This window comes from Medicago sativa, chromosome 1, assembly GCF_051527215.1.
Source record: "Medicago sativa cultivar Bolivia chromosome 1, Bolivia_mono, whole genome shotgun sequence".
Classification (NCBI taxonomy): Eukaryota; Viridiplantae; Streptophyta; class Magnoliopsida; order Fabales; family Fabaceae; genus Medicago; species Medicago sativa.
In genome coordinates, this window is record NC_140749.1 from 18,612,422 (window position 1) to 18,630,866 (window position 18,445).

General features: G+C 32.3%; 6 protein-coding genes across 11 annotated transcripts in view; all 6 read left to right on the top strand.

Moving 5' to 3' along the window:
• Positions 1 to 18,445, top strand: part of LOC146953336 (RNA-dependent RNA polymerase 1-like) — a 72,271-nt gene that overhangs the window by 20,276 nt on the left and 33,550 nt on the right. Inside the window, exon 1 of one of the 2 annotated variants that reach the window (XM_085708973.1) lies at positions 16,414 to 16,459. The exons of the other annotated variant lie outside the window; for it this stretch is intronic. The gene's annotated coding sequence lies outside the window, so the exon portion shown is untranslated. Of the gene's footprint in view, positions 1 to 16,413; positions 16,460 to 18,445 lie in introns of those variants that run through there. 2 annotated transcript variants of the gene reach the window in all.
• Positions 1 to 18,445, top strand: part of LOC146953338 (RNA-dependent RNA polymerase 1-like) — a 46,782-nt gene that overhangs the window by 10,559 nt on the left and 17,778 nt on the right. The gene's annotated exons all lie outside the window — the stretch shown is intronic.
• The window catches only part of LOC146953339 (RNA-dependent RNA polymerase 1-like), a 33,861-nt gene that overhangs the window by 10,559 nt on the left and 4,857 nt on the right, over positions 1 to 18,445 (top strand). For 2 of the 5 annotated variants that reach the window (XM_085709025.1, XM_085709008.1), the window contains exon 2: positions 17,827 to 18,383. In XM_085709025.1, the coding sequence (XP_085565151.1) occupies positions 17,853 to 18,383 (531 nt within the window). In that variant the 5' untranslated portion in view covers positions 17,827 to 17,852. Of the gene's footprint in view, positions 1 to 16,413; positions 17,727 to 17,826; positions 18,384 to 18,445 lie in introns of those variants that run through there. The other 3 variants (XM_085709016.1, XM_085709003.1, XM_085708995.1) reach the window with 3 other exon arrangements.
• On the top strand, positions 2,737 to 7,123 carry LOC146953341 (putative RNA-dependent RNA polymerase 1). The gene is made up of 5 exons (XM_085708889.1): positions 2,737 to 2,833; positions 3,003 to 3,529; positions 3,618 to 5,476; positions 5,786 to 5,936; positions 6,117 to 7,123. The coding sequence occupies exons 2-5, from the start codon at positions 3,014 to 3,016 to the stop codon at positions 7,008 to 7,010; spliced, it is 3,420 nt and encodes a 1,139-aa protein (XP_085565015.1). The 5' UTR covers positions 2,737 to 2,833; positions 3,003 to 3,013; the 3' UTR covers positions 7,011 to 7,123.
• Positions 8,529 to 9,444, top strand: LOC146953342 (uncharacterized). Its single transcript, XM_085741442.1, has 3 exons — positions 8,529 to 8,651; positions 8,916 to 9,026; positions 9,373 to 9,444. The coding sequence occupies exons 1-3, from the start codon at positions 8,529 to 8,531 to the stop codon at positions 9,442 to 9,444; spliced, it is 306 nt and encodes a 101-aa protein (XP_085597568.1).
• Positions 9,559 to 12,566, top strand: LOC146953343 (transcription factor bHLH121-like). The gene is made up of 5 exons (XM_085709093.1): positions 9,559 to 9,851; positions 9,945 to 10,060; positions 11,143 to 11,270; positions 11,355 to 11,831; positions 11,919 to 12,566. The coding sequence occupies exons 1-4, from the start codon at positions 9,724 to 9,726 to the stop codon at positions 11,718 to 11,720; spliced, it is 738 nt and encodes a 245-aa protein (XP_085565219.1). The 5' UTR covers positions 9,559 to 9,723; the 3' UTR covers positions 11,721 to 11,831; positions 11,919 to 12,566.

An 18,445-nucleotide genomic window follows, 5' to 3' on the forward strand; every position in this document is an offset into this window, starting at 1 on the left:
TTATTTTAATATGAGCTCTTATTAGTGTTCAAATTTATGATCCACTTGTGTTTGATATGAATTTTGGATTAGCTGCATGAAAATTTATATGCAAATAGACCAAATAAACAAAAATAATGTGGAAAAAAGATAAAAGATGATATCGTTATTTAAAATTAAGTTAAGAAACGACGGATGTAATATTTTCTTATTGATAATAATTTTCCCATTTCCCAATTCTTACAAAATTTCTTCAATAAATTTTTGAGAGATTTTAATTAGCCCCTAAAGTGAATGAATATGTGTCTTATCCTAATTTTGTCCGATCAAATAAAAAAATCCATAAAAGTAAGTCATAATTTGTTATTTTACCTTCAAAGAAAATTACAAAGAAAAAGTAAGAAAATATAAAAATACAAATACACTATCCTTTATCTTCGAACCAGGACCTTGGTTAAGTTAAAAGAGACATGTGTCATCTCATCTAAGTGTTCTTGAGTTCTTCGAATCTCATTGTTCCATCTTTAAAATAAGAAGTATTACAATTAAAACAAAACAAAGTGTTTTGTCGAATTAGGAAGAAGGCGTAGAAATATTATACTATAGGGATTATTAAGAATCAATTATAGCATTAATTATTATTAAGATGAAGGGTCAAGATTTGGAGTAACTCATCATACTTACTCTTCCCGCCAAAATACCCCCCTCAAAAATTAAACATTCAAAACCTTTTATTCGGACGGCCCATAACAAATACATTTAATTTTTAATTTATGACTTCAAATATGTCAAAATTAAATCAAAATCGTCCAATGCTTGATTGTGTGACTGCAACAAATCTAGGTCCCATTTATTCATCATCACATTCTAAACTAGTAAACTTCACAACACAAAAAATATAAACAAACAATAAAGAAAGTGTTTGAAAAATCAACGAAGCTCCACTTCCCGCGACCAACCACCACGGCATCCCTCCTCTGCTGATAGTTGCATGTTGCGTCACCCTAACACATGGAATGCAAGGGATTATTTCCTTCTCCTGTCAGCTGTCACTGAATTTTAAACCAACCATGTTTAGTTTGTTTGAACTTTCCTTTTATCCCTGCTTTTTTTTCTATCTATTTTTTATACCACAATGGGTTCACATACTTGTTCTTAATTAAAGTTTTTCAAGAATACATTTTAAGTGTGGCTAAATAAGTAGCGTCCAAAATTGCGATTGATTTTAAATATTTTCTACTTTAGCAACCGAAATTTTGGTCACTAGTTATATCGCTAAATGTATTAGAGCCAAATATGAATATATCCTATTTTGGTCACTAGATAATTTATCCTATTTTGTCTATTTTAAAGTCTTGCTTTACTTAGGTAATGACTCCTAACTGCACAAAAAGAAGAAAGATTATCTTATCTTATTTTGGTACTTTACTAGGTACAATATGACGTTAAGAAAAGAATGAGCTTCCTCTTTTTATGCTATACTTAGGTACGCATAGAAGAAAAAGCAAGGCACATATACTTGGCCAATTGCACAAAAATACGGAGAAGAAAGAATATATAAATAAGAAAATCAAAAAGTTAAAAGGAAAACAAGTTGTAGATAAAATATGAAATATATAAAAGAACTCTGACAGGAGATTTGAAAATAAAGTATAAGTCAAATAAAGTTGTAGAAGAAAATTTAAAATAGTGACGTTGAGAGAAAATATCATGTTATTGATATAAAGTTTCCATCGTCGTTTAACGATCACTAATCTTTGTTGGGAAACCTATGGGGCACACAATGTGAGTTTCCCCCTTCCAACTGAATTTTCTTCCCAAAGAAGAAACTTTATATTGGGAATGGTTTTTTTTGCGGTGCCCGGGTTTGACTTCAGACCTTGCATATATTATGCATTGTCCTTACCAATCGAGCTAAGCTCACGAGGACATATTGAGAATGATTTATTCAAACACATTGAAACTTTGAAAATGAACTTTTTCTATGAAAAACTTTAAATTATTTACTCTTTTAAATCCTTAACAAGTGCTCTTATTCTTCATAAACAATATCCAAAGATTGAACCCCTGGCTACTTACTTAAGGGGGTCCAAATCCTTTATCACTTGAACCAATTCTATGTTGGTAATGAAATTTATTATATTATTACAAAATATAATCTCACATTCATATAAAAGTGACCGTGGCATAATTTGGACAAATCCTTAAGATTGTTGTAAAATTAGACAAAGAATTATCTACAAATAATAATCATCACATAAAAATGAGCAACAATTGAATATTAAAAGGAATAAATAAAAGAGATTTAAGAAAATTTATCTTTGCTTAATATTGTTGTATACTTAGCTACGCATAAAAGAAAAAGCAAGGCACATATACTTAGCCAATTGCACAAAAATATGGAGAAGAAAGAATATAAATAAGAAAAATCAAAAAGTTAAAGGAAAAAGAATCTGACAGGAGATTTGAAAATAAAGTAAAAATCAAATAAAGTTGCAGAAGAAAATTTAAAATAGTGATGAGGAGAGAAAAGTGACAAATCTTCGCAGGGAAATTTGTGGGGCACACAAAGTGGGTTCTTCCCTTTCAATTGATTTTTTTTCATACGCTAGAGCCATAGACCGAACCCTTAACCACTTGTTTAAGGGGTCCTAATCCCTTACCATTTGAACTAATTCGTTGGTAATGAAAATTATTATATTATTACAAAATATAATCTCACAATCATATAAAAGTGACCGTGGCATAATTTGGTGCAAAGAAGAGGCACTCTTTAGTAATTCCTTTGGTTCTTTTTGGAATGTGCTTTGGTTTCTCAAACTGCATTTGGCTAGTTTTTAACTTGAAATTTCATGTGAGTTTTCTTGTCCTTGCATTGCATGTTGATGAATTACATTTATAGATTCTTCAATTTCTTTTAATTTACTTGAAGCTATAAGTTCATGAAATCATGATTTAGTTTATATTTACTCACATCTTCTACGAATCATGCATTTAGTTTTCATTTATCTATAAAATTTCAGATAAACTAGCTATGTGTAAGACAATTCAAATACATGGATTCCCATCTAATGTTTCTGCTGAAGCGGTAATGAAATTTTTGGAGCAACATGCTGGATTCCAAACTGTTCTTGCTGTAGAGATTAAGCATCATAAAGATGGAGATTCTATGACACATGTTAATGTTCAATTCACAGACAAAAAAAGTGTTGAAACAATCTTAAACTTAGTTACTAAACACCTATCTTACAGTGGAAATGTTCTAAATGCTACATTAATAAAACCTGACATTTTGTCAAAGCCAAGGATCTTTGCTTACAACATGGATGGTATTGGAATACACTTTGGATGTCAAACATCCAAGAGAAAACTTAGTGTACTTTGGGAACATTCAAGTGCTTCTGTTAAATTTGGAGCCAGATTAAGAAAAATGTATATATTTTTCTGCTATTTGTCTAAGGATTATAAGATGCAGATCAATTCTGAGAGCATATCGCGAATTGAGATGCATCACTCACATTGTCATACCAAGAAACTTCTCCTTTTTCAGGTTAGTTGCTTTAGTTTCAGGGTTAAATATGATTTTAATCTCTATAAAATATTCTTATTTTGAATTTAGTCCCTATCTTAATTGTCAGTTACGCAGTGCTCCTCGGATCTACGAAAAAGATGTTTCTGAAATCAAGTACTTTAAGGAAGCTTATGACAATCATTGGTTTAGAAGTGTAGATTTCACCCCATCATGCTGCATTGGACAATCATCATCTTTATGTTTTGACCTTCCACAAAATACCGAGGTTCCAAATTTTTGTCAACACTATCGAAATTATTATAATGTTGATAACACCTTTGATCTTGAGAAACAACTTGGTTTCTCATCAAATTTGAATTTTGTCCCCATGGTGATTCCACCAGAAGGATTCAACTTGCCATACAAAATTCTGTTCAAAATCAACTCACTAGTTCAACATAGTTGCCTTCCTTTGCAAGCAATTGACACTAATCTTTTTCATATGGTTGATCCACAAAGAATAAAATTTGAATATATAGAAAGTGCTTTGAATAAGTTATATCAGATGAAAGAATGTTGCTATGATCCTGTTCAATGGTTGGAGAAACAGTATCAAAGATACTCAACAAATACTTCAATTCCTATATCTAGTTCCATTTCTTTAGATAATGGATTGGTGTATGTTCATAGAGTAAAAGTAACTCCCTCCAAAATATATTTCTGTGGTCCTGAAGTGAATCTTTCGAATCGAGTTTTGCGCAACTATCCTGAAGACACCGATAACTTCCTTCGCGTTTCTTTTGTTGATGAGAACATGGATAAACTCCGTTCATCCGATTTGTTGTCAGGTTCCTCTTGTATAGACGTGGACAGAGAAACAAAGGTTCATCAAAGGGTACTGTCTACACTAAAAAATGGCATAGAAATTGGGGACAAGAAGTTCGAGTTTCTTGCTTTCTCGTCAAGTCAATTGCGCGATAACTCAGCGTGGATGTTTGCACCGAGAACTGGACTAACCACAGGTGATATAAGAAAATGGATGGGAGATTTTCATGAAATCAAGAATGTGGCAAAATATGCAGCAAGGCTTGGTCAATCATTCAGCTCTTCAAGAGAAACAGTGAGTGTTGGAAGACACGAAATCGAAATTATTCCTGATATAGAATTGAAAAGAGGCGAAATCAAATACTGTTTCTCTGATGGAATAGGGAAAATATCATATGAATTGGCTCAAGAAGTTGCTAAAAAATGTGGTTGCAAGGATCATATAATTCCATCTGCATTTCAAATCAGATATGGTGGATACAAAGGTGTTGTTGCTGTTGATCCTAACTCATCAACTAAACTTTCCTTGAGAAATAGCATGTGCAAGTTTAAGTCAGAAAACACAATACTAGATGTATTGTCATGGAGCAAAAACAAACCGTGCTTTCTTAGCCGTCAAGTAATCGTTCTGTTGTCCACACTCGGTGTTAAGGATCGAGTCTTTAAAAGGAAGCAAAGGGAGATTGTTAATAAGCTCAAAATGATATCAAGAAAACCATTCAATGCACTCGACATGATGTCACAAGGAACGATTACAGACATGTTAAGGGAAATGATTATTTGTGGCTTCAATCCGACAAATGAACCTTTTCTTTCCATGATGTTGAGAACAATATGTGCAACAAAGTTACAAGAATTGCAGCTCAAAGCTAGGATTTTTGTTCGGAAAGGAAGATCAATGTTAGGATGCTTGGATGAAACAAGGACATTAAAATATGGAGAGGTATTTGTGCAGATATCTCTTCCAAGAAAAAATGGTATGTCCTCTATTTCTTCTAAGGGCATTGGAGCAAAAAAAGGAAAATATATTGTTAAGGGGAAGGTAGTTGTGGCCAAGAATCCATGTCTTCATCCAGGAGATGTAAGGATTTTGAGAGCGATCGATGTACCTTCCTTACATCATATGGTGGACTGTGTTGTTTTCCCACAGAAAGGGAGAAGGTAAGATTTTATTTAAGATTCCACAAATTTCTTATCCATTCAACATTTGTTTCAAAAACAACAAAACTTAATGTAACTATATTTTGCAGTTGAGAATATTGCAAGGTATGAGTAAAATAGTATAGGTTTAATATATTTCCTATCCATTCAATCATTTGTTACAAAATCAACATAACTTGAGGTGGATATATCATTTTTTGCTTTTAGTCCCTGCAAATATACCACTTTAGAAGATTGATAGCGAAGATTATATTCATTATGCGTATGGTGATGTTTTCTGACTTCAAAGTGATTTCTTATGTTATGTAGACCACATCCTAATGAATGTTCAGGAAGTGACTTGGATGGAGATATCTACTTTGTCTGTTGGGACCCTGCTCTTATTCCTCCTCATCGGGAAAATCCAATGGATCATTCACCATCTAAAACCATGCATGTTGATCATGATGTCACATTACAGGTATTGATCTAAAAAAATTCCAAATGACACAAAAAGAAGATAAAGATTTCTTTCAAACTTTAAATTAACTTAAAGAACCTAGTTTTGCCTATTGTATATAAAAATAGAAACGTGATGCGATATTAGAGATTTCTCGTGTCTGAATTTGTTGGCTATGACATATCACTACTTTGGCTACAGGATGTAGAGGAGCATTTCACTCACTACATTGTCAAAGACACCTTAGGAGTTATTGCAACAGCACACACTGTGTTTGCTGATAAGGAACCTGAAAAGGCAATGAGCCCTTCATGTATAGAGCTTGCGAAACTACACTCGATCGCCGTTGATTTCGCAAAATCCGGCGTGCCGGCTGAAGTACCAAAACATCTCCATGTAAAACAATATCCAGATTTCATGGAAAAGCAATACAAACCAACTTATCAATCAAACAGCATAATCGGAAAGCTTTACCGCGAGGTGAAGAATGTTGCACAACAAAAAAGCCTGAAAAAATCATTCACTAAAAAAGCTGCAAACAAGTTCTATGATCATGACATGAAGATTAATGGTTTTGAGAAGTACACAAAAATGGCTTTTGAATACAAACAAATGTATGATACCAAGTTGATGAACTTAATGGAGTACTATGGTATAGAAACAGAAGCAGAAATAATCAGTGGAAATATTCTAAAGATGTCAAAATCTTTCAATGATAGAAAGGACAAAGAAGGAATAAATCATGCAGTGATGTCACTAAGGAATGAAGCTAGAAATTGGTTCAGTGAGATGATAAGAAAATCAAATTCTCAAGGTGGTGGTGATGATGATTCTTATGCTATTGCTTCTGCTTGGTATCATGTAGCATATCATCCTAGTTATTGGGGATGCTACAATGAGGGACTAAATAAGGATCATTTCCTAAGTTTTCCATGGTGTGTTCATGATACTCTTATTCAGATAAAGAAGGACAAAGCCAAGAGTAGAACTTATAGAGTGAAAGATTGGAGAATGCTGAAAATGTTTGTCATCACATTAATGTTTTGCATTTTATTGTGGATAATAGTGCATTATCAAATGAATTTGTATAGCTAAATATTACTAATTCAAATTACTTGTTGTACAATTTATTTCATGTGTAGTAATATACATTATCTATTTGTGATTGTCCTTTGTATTTTCATAATTATATTTCAAGGTTTACCTGATGAGACTTAGCTGATGTGAAACATGAGCTGACTAAGTCAAAATGTTGTTTCAGCCACCCAACGTTACGACTTTCTTATATTTTTGGAATGAAATTAAAGATGGTTTTGGAAAGAAAGTAGCTAATCAGTTGGAATTAAAAGTGGTTCATTAGTTTACTACGTTAAAACTTTTACGTAGAGTGTAGACATTCGTATCCAAAAAGGCAATGTTGAGAAACATAATATCTTTTGATGAACTTGCTCATCCGGTTTCAATTATAAACAAAACAAAATAACATCTTTTAGGTTTATGATAGAACACTATATGCTTAATTTGATCAATGTAGTCGATTTTATTTAGTGGGATAAGACTTGATTGTTGTTGTTGTAGTATAAATTAAATCGGTTATTCAATGAAATTAAAAAGTAAAATATTGTTCATAATTGAGACCGAAAAACATAGTAAACATGGAATAGTTATAGCTAATAGTGGATGAATGACAAATTAAATGGTATTTTTTTCTCAAACAATCATTGCACGGAGAATTGGGTTAGGATTTTTTATCAAAAGAAATAGAGAATTTCATTTGAAGGGAGATAAACTCTTTTTTTTTTTTTTATAAATAAATGAAAACAAAATTCAATGGTGGTAAGATTCACGGTCTACAGGAATTAGGTAAGTGTAGTGGATAAGACTTAAGAGATAATAGTGAGTTAGCCTATTTTAAGGATTGGTTTTATTTATGTCATTTCACCCTTTTAGCCTCGAGGTTTGTATAAACATTTGGTCTTATGCCTCATTTAGAATCAATCTAACATTCAACAATTTCTTCTCTCTCTAAAACCTAAAACTCAATCATCATATTTTATACAACAATTTCTCTTTTGTATCGAATTCTATTCTAAATCATTAGAATTCCTACACTTGAGACTTGAATTTTATTGGTTTCTTCTAGAATTCATTTTTACCATCTCTGTTTTATGCCGATCTCTTGTTTGAAAAATAAAGAGAATCACAACAACTCTCTTGTTTCCCAATTGTATTTTACCCAAGTTAATATATTTTTCTTTCATAAGCAACGACTTAAAATTGTTATTTAAGAAAATATCATATATAATGATATTATCTCGGTATTAAATAAATAAGGCAAAAAAAATAAAATAACACTAATGTATTTGATTAAAAATTTGAACCAAATACAACTATTTTGTTTGTCTTTTTCTTACTTATATTCGATATCAAATTATGTAATTTAACATTTGATTTCTATATTGTCACTGTATATCTTATTCAAGCTTGAAACTATATAAAATGAAAATGAAAAAAAAAAAGAGGTTTATAATGAAAGTTTGTCACAAAATAAAATTTGAAAAAAATACTAAATCTCCATAAAATATTAGTTGAGAAAATAAATATAATACAACAATGGTGAGGAAGGTGAGGGATGGGGCAGATACTTTATTTTGGTATGACTGTTGGGTTGGTGGTGTTCTGTTTAGTATGCGTTTCCGTCGTCTGTTTGATTTAGCTGTTGATAAATCAACTACGGTTAGGAGTATGTTTTTGCTTGGGTAGGGGGGAAGGAGGGGAAGCTTGGGTTTGGAGGAGGAGGTTGTGGGTGTGGGAGAAGGAGATGTTAGCGGAGTGTATGTTATTATTATTTGATCTTTCTTTGAAGTCTACCTTCTCATATGGTTGGCAGTGGCTCCCGGATCCTTAAGGGGGTACTCAGTTCGTGGTGTCTAAGATATGCTCACTACTCAGGAGCACAAACCTGTGTGTTCAGACTTAGATTCCATTTGGCACAAACAGGTTCCGTTGAAGGTTTCCATTTTTGCGTGGCGGTTGATGTGCGATCGTTTGCCAACTAAGGCGAATTTGGCGAAGCACGATATCATTAGTTCCTCTCGTGTAGCACATTTGGTACTTTGTGCCAGCTAGTGCGGTCGTGGATCAGTTTTGATGGTGTGGATTCTCAGGTGATTTCAGATCATTTTTAGCAGTTCATTTATTATACAGGTTGTCTGAAATCGTGGCGGTCCTTTCTTCAGTTGATTTGGTTATTGTGTGTTTGGATTGTGTGGAATGAGCGTAACAACAGATTATTTAAGCAGAAAGAAAATACTAAGTTTCAATTATTAGAAAAAGTTAAGTCATATTCTTTATGGTGGCTTCAAGCTAAGAAAGTCCGTTTTGTTTTTTGGACTCATATGTGATGGTCGAGCCCGCTTGTTTCTTTGGGCATCGACTAATTTGTATATGTATTCAGGTGCTGACTTCGTATATTTTTCGCGGTCTCTTTAATACAGCTTATCCTAAAGAGATTGCGTGTCAGTGTTAATATATATAATTTTTCTTGTTAAAAAAAATAAATAACACAACAATCTCAAAATTTGTATAATCAAACTAAAAATTGTTTTTTTTTTTTAAATAATTGATCTTTTTCCTTTTGGATACAATAAAGTTTAGTCAAATAAATAAAGTTAAGGAGAGGACAGGTGTTAGGATATAGTTGGGACGTGGCTCGTGGAAGACACAAGCTGAATGCGCGTGCTTGCCTTTCTTCCCACTCTAAAATAAACAACAACTAAACACTTCAATTGTGAACTACTTCACCGGAATGCAACAACACATGATCAATCAATGGAACCCACCGCCTCCGCCGCTAAACACCTCGAAAACACCATCCCTTACTGCGGCAGAAGAATCACCTCCGCTGCCCATCACCAATCGTAAAGATATTGTCAGGTATAAACGTTATTGTTGTGGTTAGTGTTTTTTTCTTTTTATGTTGAAGTGAGTAATGATGAATTGAGTGTGTTGTGTTGTTGTTTTGTGTAGAGAGAGGAGTGAGATGGAACCAAGTGTTGTTGCTAGAAAAGTTCAGAAGGCAGACCGTGAGAAAATCAGGAGGGATCGTTTAAATGATCATTTTCATCAATTGGGAAACGTAATTGGTAAGTTTTTTAATCTTGTTTGGATTCACACTTAGGGTGTGTTTGTTTCAAGTTTACCAAATTTATTCCTAGGAATAACATTCCTTGGAATATAAAGATGGGAATTTTATCCCAAGGTATTTAGGAAAAATATGTTTGGTTAACTTTATAATATTCCTAGGAACCATAATAGGGATTATAATAGGTAACTATTTATGAATTTATTCCCATCTCCATGGGAACTTTATTCCCACCCTTTTCCTTGGGAAATTTTTTCTATTCCCAGGAACATTTTATACCCGGGAATAAAATTTAGTAAACTTGTAACAAACATAGGCATATATATTCCTATCATTTTATTCCCGGGAATCAATAAATATAACTTGAAACAAACACACCCTTAGTTTTTTTCATAGAACACAACTCAGCCACTACGAGCTGTGCAAGCCAGCTCGGCCCTTTTTTTTTATCATATCAACATCTTTTAATTAAGAAAACATTGCAGTAAGGAAAACAGGCAGTCACGAGTCAGGATATGATATCTACAATTGGATGAAGAGTAGACTGCTAGTATTCTAACTTCACCAAATCAGTGTGAATATACATTTCAATATACGAGTTGTCTGATATTTTCATCTAAGATCTAAATTCAAAAAACTAGGGGTCAAGCTTGTTTTGAAAGATTTAGGTTTGGATTTACAGTAAATACTCAAATTGGTTATGATAAAAATATGGAGAACTATTTAGTCTCTATGAAATGAAAAATAGTAAATTGGTCCTTAAGAATTTAAAATGTGGTTCAAATTAGTAATTTTTAGAATAGTGAGACATTCGACTCGTATTTAAAATTCTTAAGGACCTTTTTTTCATTACTCAGGGACAATATTGATCCCAAAGTTTTTTTTATATTTGTAAACATGATTTGTTATAACATTTTATGACATGATTTTTTATATCCGCATAGTTAACTACATTGGTGGAAAAGGCCTTTGATTATTGTTGTTTTACAAGCAAGCAAATGGATAAATTAAACAAGTATTGCCAAATTTGAAATGGTAGTTGTTCCGTAGTTGAGATATTCATGTTCGTTGTACATGATGCAGATCCTGATAGACCACGGAATGACAAGGCAACCATCATCACAGAGACAATTCAAGTGCTAAAGGACATAACATCTGAAGTTGATAGACTGAAAACAGAGCATAAATCACTTTCTGAGGAGTCACACGAAGTAAGGTTCTTTTATTCGTTCAATTTGTCTTTAAGATCAAGCTTGTGTGCCAGCTCATTTATTCATTTGATTTTATATTCACAGCTAATAAAAGAAAAGAATGAACTCCGAGAAGAGAAAGCGTCTTTAAAATCCGATATAGAAAATCTTAATTCTCAGTACCAGCAGAGAGTCAGAGCCATGCCACCATGGACTGCAATTGACCATTCTGTTGTCATGAGTAGCCCTTATACGTACCCCATTCCTATGCCAATGCCAATCCCTCCTGGTCCAGTTTCCATTCACCCACCTATGCAACCTTTTCCTTACTATGGAAACCAAAATCCTGGTCATATTCCAAGTCTATCCTCAATGTATATTCCATTCTCAGCTCCAGCTATCCCTCCAATAGAGATGCCATCAGCTCAGTATCCTTCTACATCCCACGTGTTTAGTCGAAAAGAGTCTTGAAGCAAGTCACCGGGTCATAGAAGAAGACCTAGTGATGCAGAAAGATGTAGCGTGTCTCCAGATGTGGCAACAGAGCTTGAGCTTAAGATGCCTGGATCATCAACACAACAGGTATGTTATAAACAATTTATATATATCTTAAAAATCCAAACTTGTTTCAGTGCTAAAACTTACTGACCTTCATTCTGATTTCTGTAGGATTGCACATCTAGAGGAAAAAAGGCAAAGCATTCGGTGATTAGTGATAGAATCATCATAGATGAGAGTGCTTTGAGCCAGTATTCTGCATCTCAGGGACTTCAAGATAGCTCCAACAGCGTCAGCGACACTCCAAAGGCTAGTTAATTGACTTTGTATATGAAATCTTGTATCACATGACCATATGTTAATTCAGGTCATTTAATTTACTCATACATATAGTTGTTTCCAATTCATAGTTGATCCTGGGTCTTGGGGTATAATTTGGCTATAGGTTCTATAACTTCTGCAACAAAATGATCAATGGAACAGTTCTTCCCCTTGCAACTAAAACTAAAGCTGGGATCTTGCTGAGTTTCGCCTCTGCAACTTGGGTAGCTCAATGATGGTTATTGGTCGAGATGTATGCATTGAGTCCTAACTACTAATGCATCATAACCCTCATGTGTAGGTTACATACCATATATATATATATATATATATATATATATATATATATATATATATATATATATATATATATATAAACTAATTTTTGAGCCATTTGAGTGCTTAAGAATCTCCCAGACAGTGTAAATATAGATTAGCATGTGCATATTGTAGATTATCAAGTTAGTTGATGCAATACTATGTGAATTTTCGATGTGACTTTTCTGCCCATCAATCTTTTGGAATTTGGATCTATGTTTTCAATGACATTTCTAAGTGACGAATGTGCATGATTGAATACTTCACGAATGTCTTGTGCTTGACTGCCATCTCTAAAATCAGGAATGTGATATCTTTCACCTTTGTATGGTGATAGATATCCTTTCATGTTTGGATATCCTGCATCAACCAAGTAATACTTTCCTAGAAATATTTAAAAAAAAAATCATTGTTAGTTTATGCATAAAAGTTATTGTTAGAACTATATAAATCACAAATTTTATTTATATATATAAAAAAAAAAGATTAATCGTACCTTCAGGAGGATGAGGGAACACATTTTTCATTTCTTCAAGGACTGACGTAAGAATACGTGTGTCATGCGCAGTACCAGGCCAGCCAACAACAACAAAAGTGATTAACATGTCTAAGTTACAGATTAACATGACATTTTGCGTTGGATATCCTTTTCTGCCAATATAACGAATTTGATCTTTAGTAGGAACAATGGCAGGAATATGCGTTCCATCTATAGCACCGATGCATCCTTCAAAATAAGGCCAATACCTTCTATCATCCTTGATTTTGGACGGAATTTCTGTGAAGTTAAAATCAGGCAGCCTCACTATTTCTTTTGCTAGTAAACATAAACTTTCTAAAACTTCACTATACTTCCTACTTACGGTCTCTCCTGATTTCCCAAATTTATTTTGAATATTTCTATTAGTCTCGCTATGCGCACAACTCCAAAGAAACATAACAAGTGCCTCCAAGGATGTCATTTCATTTGATGGGTGCAACCATCCCTTACTCACTAATAACTTTTCAAGTTTTAATACAGCATGAGTTTCCATTCTAAACATATTATAACTTTCACCCGGAGTGTTAAGAGTATCTCGAACCCAAGTCCATCCATGAGAATAAAGAAATCTATTACCTTGCTTCGATAAGTACTTCATGTGATAGTCATAAGCAATCATCGCTGCCCCATAACATATTTTATAAAACATGCATTTTCTTTTTTTAACTTTTCTTGAATGCTCATTGATCTGATTAGAAGACATCTGTAAACAATGACATTACCAAATGAAAATAAATATAAAATAAAGTTGCTCAAATATTGCATAAATATCAATACAAAATTCTCAACCAAAAGCAAAATACCAAATGCCAAATAACAAAAGTACTAAAGATAAAGCATAAAGCAAAATCTAAACATAAAGTATGAATGCAAATATAACTAGAAAAATGAGATCAATGGTTTCAAAATGAGATCAATGATCGATGGTTTCAAAATATAACTAGCGTAAAGCAATACCTATTCAAAATGATGCAACAAATATATGTTTTCATAGATCAATACCTAATATATTTGATGCAACATTTTTTAGTCTCAGATCATCATATATATGTCATGCAAAATGTTGCATCACTTGTGAGAGCAATGATGAAACGTTTCTTATAGGCCGGGATTTTTGTTTTTTGGCTTTTAACAAGATTAATTTATCACTAAAGAACAAAAAGGACCTAATTTGAATCTGATCATGACAGGACAAAGCAACTAAAGTATAAAAACAATACATATATCATATAAAAGACACAAGGAAAGGAAAGCAACAAAAGGACAAAAAATAAACTAGTAAGATCTATTTAAATAAAAATAATAAAATATAGAAATGATGTACCTGCACCGAGCTCAGCGGCGGCAGCAAGAGAGGTGTGGCAGAAAGCACTGAAATGGAACAGATATATATCCCTAGGTTTATGTGGTTTTGGCGGTTTCCTCAAAAGGGAAAAAAGGATTGGCGCTATTTTACCAAAAAAATAATTAAAAAAAGGAACATGGTGGCCTGTGCGGGAATCGAAGCTGGAGAAGCAAATTACACCTCCGAAAAGTTGTTTCAAAGCTCACTTTCATAACTTATTTTCAAAGTGACTTCTATTGGATTTCCTTCATGGTAAAAAAGTCACTTATTTTATTAAGAGCTTAATTAAAATTGTGTTTGGCCCCACTTCTCCTTAGAAGTAGAAGAGAAGTGGAAAATAAGTAGGGCCAAACATGCTCTTAAAAATATATTTTATATTAACATCTATCAATATAAAAAGTTCTACATTGTCAATTAATCACACCCTAGTGAGTTTGGAGGATCTCATCAATGCTCGATCAAACTCTGATATGTGAATTACGCCGAATTCATCCTCAAAACTTTAGAACTCATCCTATAAACAAGGACACCTGATGCAGGTTAAATGTTCTCTAATCCTAAAAACCTCACACCTTCAATCATAAACTGACTTGATTGTTTGAGTATTTGCCGTTACCACCTCTTTCGAGGGGCTATTGTCATCCTTCAGAGTGCTACCATAACTCTGATTGTCGATCAAAGACTCCAGATTACAATCATTTATATGTGTGATTTTAGAAGTAGATATAATTCATTTCACCAATAAAAAAAGAAATGGATATGATTAAAGCCAAAAAAAATTTATGATTTAATAGTTATGATTAGTGGTTAGTGTGCAAATTCTTTACATTTATCTTTAGAGGAGCCAACAGATGTTAGGTTTGTTTGGTTTACACCGAACATGGAAAAAATGAAACAATTTTAGTTGATTTGATTTTTACATTGGTCAATATTTTACAATTTATAGATTTGTTTTAAAATCTATAAATTTAAGAAAACTAATGTTTAGGGAATCTATAAATTTAAGTGGGAATCTATAATGATTTTTAGGGAATTATCTTAAAATATTGATATGACGATGTTTGATAAGACTGAATTTTGAGTTTATAGGATTTTTTTTTTTTTTTGAGGGAGTAGGAAATAAACCAGTTTAATAACTTTTTTTTTTCTCACAAGCTTATAACATTTGAGTTTTTAACTTATCATTCTTTTCTTGATTTTAGCTTTATTATCTAATCAAAAAAATTAAATATTAAATTGTTTTTTTATGTCATTTTATATTTATCAACTAATTTAACCGCTAATTTTCCTAAATAAGAAAACTAATTTAATCGCTAATTTTACAAATTTAATCAACTAATTTATCAACCATATGTTGTCGATTAGTTTATTCGAAACCATCTAACCATGAGTCATCCATTACTTTATAATTAAACAATTTTTTTGGTTTAAAAGCCTAATAAAGAGAATCGCACACGAAAATGGATCCTCTTAATTGATTTTTTTAAAGAATAATGTGGAGATTAATAGCTAAAATCTTCCATTATTCTTTCAATTTTTTTTCCCTTCTCAATTGGAAGAATCCACACCCATCCCACACACCAATTATGAATAAATGAAGAATCTATTCTGACTTGCGTTTCAAAACATTTGTGGAACAATTAAACATTTTTTAACAAGTGAAGTAAACAACAGAGAAAAGTTTATAAAAATCAATACTTCCTTAGGTCTCTTTCATAAGAAACAAAATATATTGTTCATCACTTCCTTAGCTCTTTTTTATAAGAAACAAAATATATCATTCATCAAGACCAATGAAACATATAGAAAATGGTTATTCACATCACGTCTATAAATTTAAAAGTATTTCATACATACCCTTATGCTAATTACTCTTAATTCTATTAACTTATTTTTAATATTTTCTGTCATAATAAATAAATAAGAGTACAAATGAGACTTATCAATCTAATACATTTAAAAATGATCAATGTTTTTGTTTCTTAAAAAAAAATAAAAATTGGAAGGGGTATTTTACTAATAAACCCTTATAAAAGAAAATGTTGTGGGTGGATTCATTCAATCATTGTACTATATTGGAATATTGGAAAGTCATTTTCATTGACTTCAAGTACTTAGCGAAGTGGAAATGCTGACCTCGCATTGACGGCATTCTTAATCTTTCTCACTCTCTTCCGGTTTCTCAAGGTGTGTTTTGTTTGATGAATCACTTTTTCATGCTTCTTTCTCTTTTCATTTATCTTCTTATGAAGCTTTTCATGTACTGTTCATTGTTAATGTGTGATGATTGAATTGTATGTCTTTCTTCTATCTAGTTTATATTTCTATAATACCTTCATTTTTTGTTTTCTATGTATTTGAGTAAAGATTCTTTCTTCTCTTTTCTTTGCTTCTTTTTCTGAATTTCATCACAAGTTATAGTTGTGTTAATTTTTCACTATGAAGGGTCAGTTGGGTTTTAGATATGAGAGTGACTAATTACATAGTTTAAAATAATACCCTCCGTATTTGATTATAAGTCGTTTTTCTATTTTCACACTTACTAAAAAAATGTAGCCAATTTTGTTTAAAAGTTAATTTTACAAAAGAGAGTAATAAATATTAATAGAGATTCATTTGAGAATCACTTACAAAGACAGGGATCAATTTGGTGGTTTACTCAAAAATAAACATAATGACGTCTAACTATTGTAAAGTGACATAATAAATCACAAATATTTTTTCTAAAGTGACATAATAAGATACCGTTGGAGTAATAATAATTGGATAAATCAAGGTTTCAATTTTGAGTAATTTGAGTTGTGTTCTTGTTTATTGCGGAGAATCATGGTCAAATACAACTGATAATGCCAACTAATTACTAAAATTCATGTTCGTGCTCACATTTTCTTCTATATCAAAGGTATTTCAGGCAATGCAGTAAAAGCTTGAACTTAAAAAATTTGTTTTTTCAAGGAATAAGGAACATTGTGTGTGCGCGCGTGTGTGTGTATTATTGAAAATAATTTCTCTTGTTGATAGGTGTGGAATAAATGTATTGTGTCATCAAACTACACTTTTTAGAGCAAAGAAACCACTATTCCTTCCATAGCCCCGAACTTATGTCAGAAATTATTAGATCCCTTATGTGGTGGCAGGGTCGCGTTTGGAGTTTGAACCTCCATATATAGTGTTGATTTGTGATGAGTAGATATTTTATTTATTTCGTTATTCTGATACGTACTCTTCAAAATTAAGTTGATATGTTTCATTCATCAAATGAGCATAACTATTGTTTATGTTATATAAATTCAAGTATGTTCTGTGATATGAATGTGGTTGCAAGTTTGACTATGGTTTGACCGTAAGGACCATATGCATCTATATGTAAGTTTATACCCTTTAATTTGTTCAAGAGAAAGAATTCAAATGCTTGGATTGGACCATAGAAAATCATTGACTATGCTTGTAAAATGTAAATTTAGATTGACATCATTTACTTGATGTAGTAGTTTGACAGTACCATCTTTTTAACATTAATTTTTTGAATTATTTGCTTCTCCTATCCTATTTAGGAAAATCAAAAGAGTTGGCATTGAAGATGGTTAAAAGTAAAACAATTGAGTTGTCTGGATTCCCTCATTATGTTACCGTGCCTGATGTAAAGAGATTTGTAGAGCATTATACTGGTGAAAGAAGTGTCGTTGCTATAAAAATAAGAGAAGGCAAAGCCCGTATTCGAACAGCATTTGCAATTATTCAATTCACTACTAAAGATCATGCTACAGATATGATGGCCTTACCTAGTGGAAGTTTGCCACCTTTGCAGTACGGGAGCTCATATTTAAAAGTTCGGGAAATGGAAAGAGATATTGTTCGAAGGCCAAGGGAATTTTTGCACAGTTTGGATGATGTGAAACTGTATTTTGGCTGTCAAATCTCAAAGAAAAGATTATCTGTTTTATGGAGAGAGGAGGATGTTAGAGTTGATTTTGGGATTGGAATGAGAAAGTGGCGATTCTCTTTGTGCCATGACAATAAGACATTCAAACTTGAGCTTTCATATGAGAATATTTGGAAGATTGAGCTGCATCAGCCACGGGGTAAAACTACAAAATATCTATTGATTCAGGTTGTTGACTTCAACTTTTCATAAAAAAATTTAAACCATGTTCTTTATTTTCCTTGTGATTT

Excerpts from the sequence above, each read along its gene's own strand:
- LOC146953341 (XM_085708889.1), top strand. The coding sequence starts at position 3,014 with ATGTGTAAGACAATTCAAATACATGGATTCCCATCTAATGTTTCTGCT. Across the intron at positions 3,530-3,617 it reads AGAAACTTCTCCTTTTTCAG|TTACGCAGTGCTCCTCGGAT; the intron begins GTTAGTTGCTTT and ends CTTAATTGTCAG. Across the intron at positions 5,477-5,785 it reads TTCCCACAGAAAGGGAGAAG|ACCACATCCTAATGAATGTT; the intron begins GTAAGATTTTAT and ends TATGTTATGTAG.
- LOC146953342 (XM_085741442.1), top strand. The coding sequence starts at position 8,529 with ATGGTGAGGAAGGTGAGGGATGGGGCAGATACTTTATTTTGGTATGAC. Across the intron at positions 8,652-8,915 it reads CTGTTGATAAATCAACTACG|GTTCCGTTGAAGGTTTCCAT; the intron begins GTTAGGAGTATG and ends TGGCACAAACAG. Across the intron at positions 9,027-9,372 it reads CCTCTCGTGTAGCACATTTG|GTGCTGACTTCGTATATTTT; the intron begins GTACTTTGTGCC and ends ATATGTATTCAG.
- LOC146953343 (XM_085709093.1), top strand. The coding sequence starts at position 9,724 with ATGCAACAACACATGATCAATCAATGGAACCCACCGCCTCCGCCGCTA. Across the intron at positions 10,061-11,142 it reads TCAATTGGGAAACGTAATTG|ATCCTGATAGACCACGGAAT; the intron begins GTAAGTTTTTTA and ends TACATGATGCAG. Across the intron at positions 11,271-11,354 it reads TTTCTGAGGAGTCACACGAA|CTAATAAAAGAAAAGAATGA; the intron begins GTAAGGTTCTTT and ends TTATATTCACAG.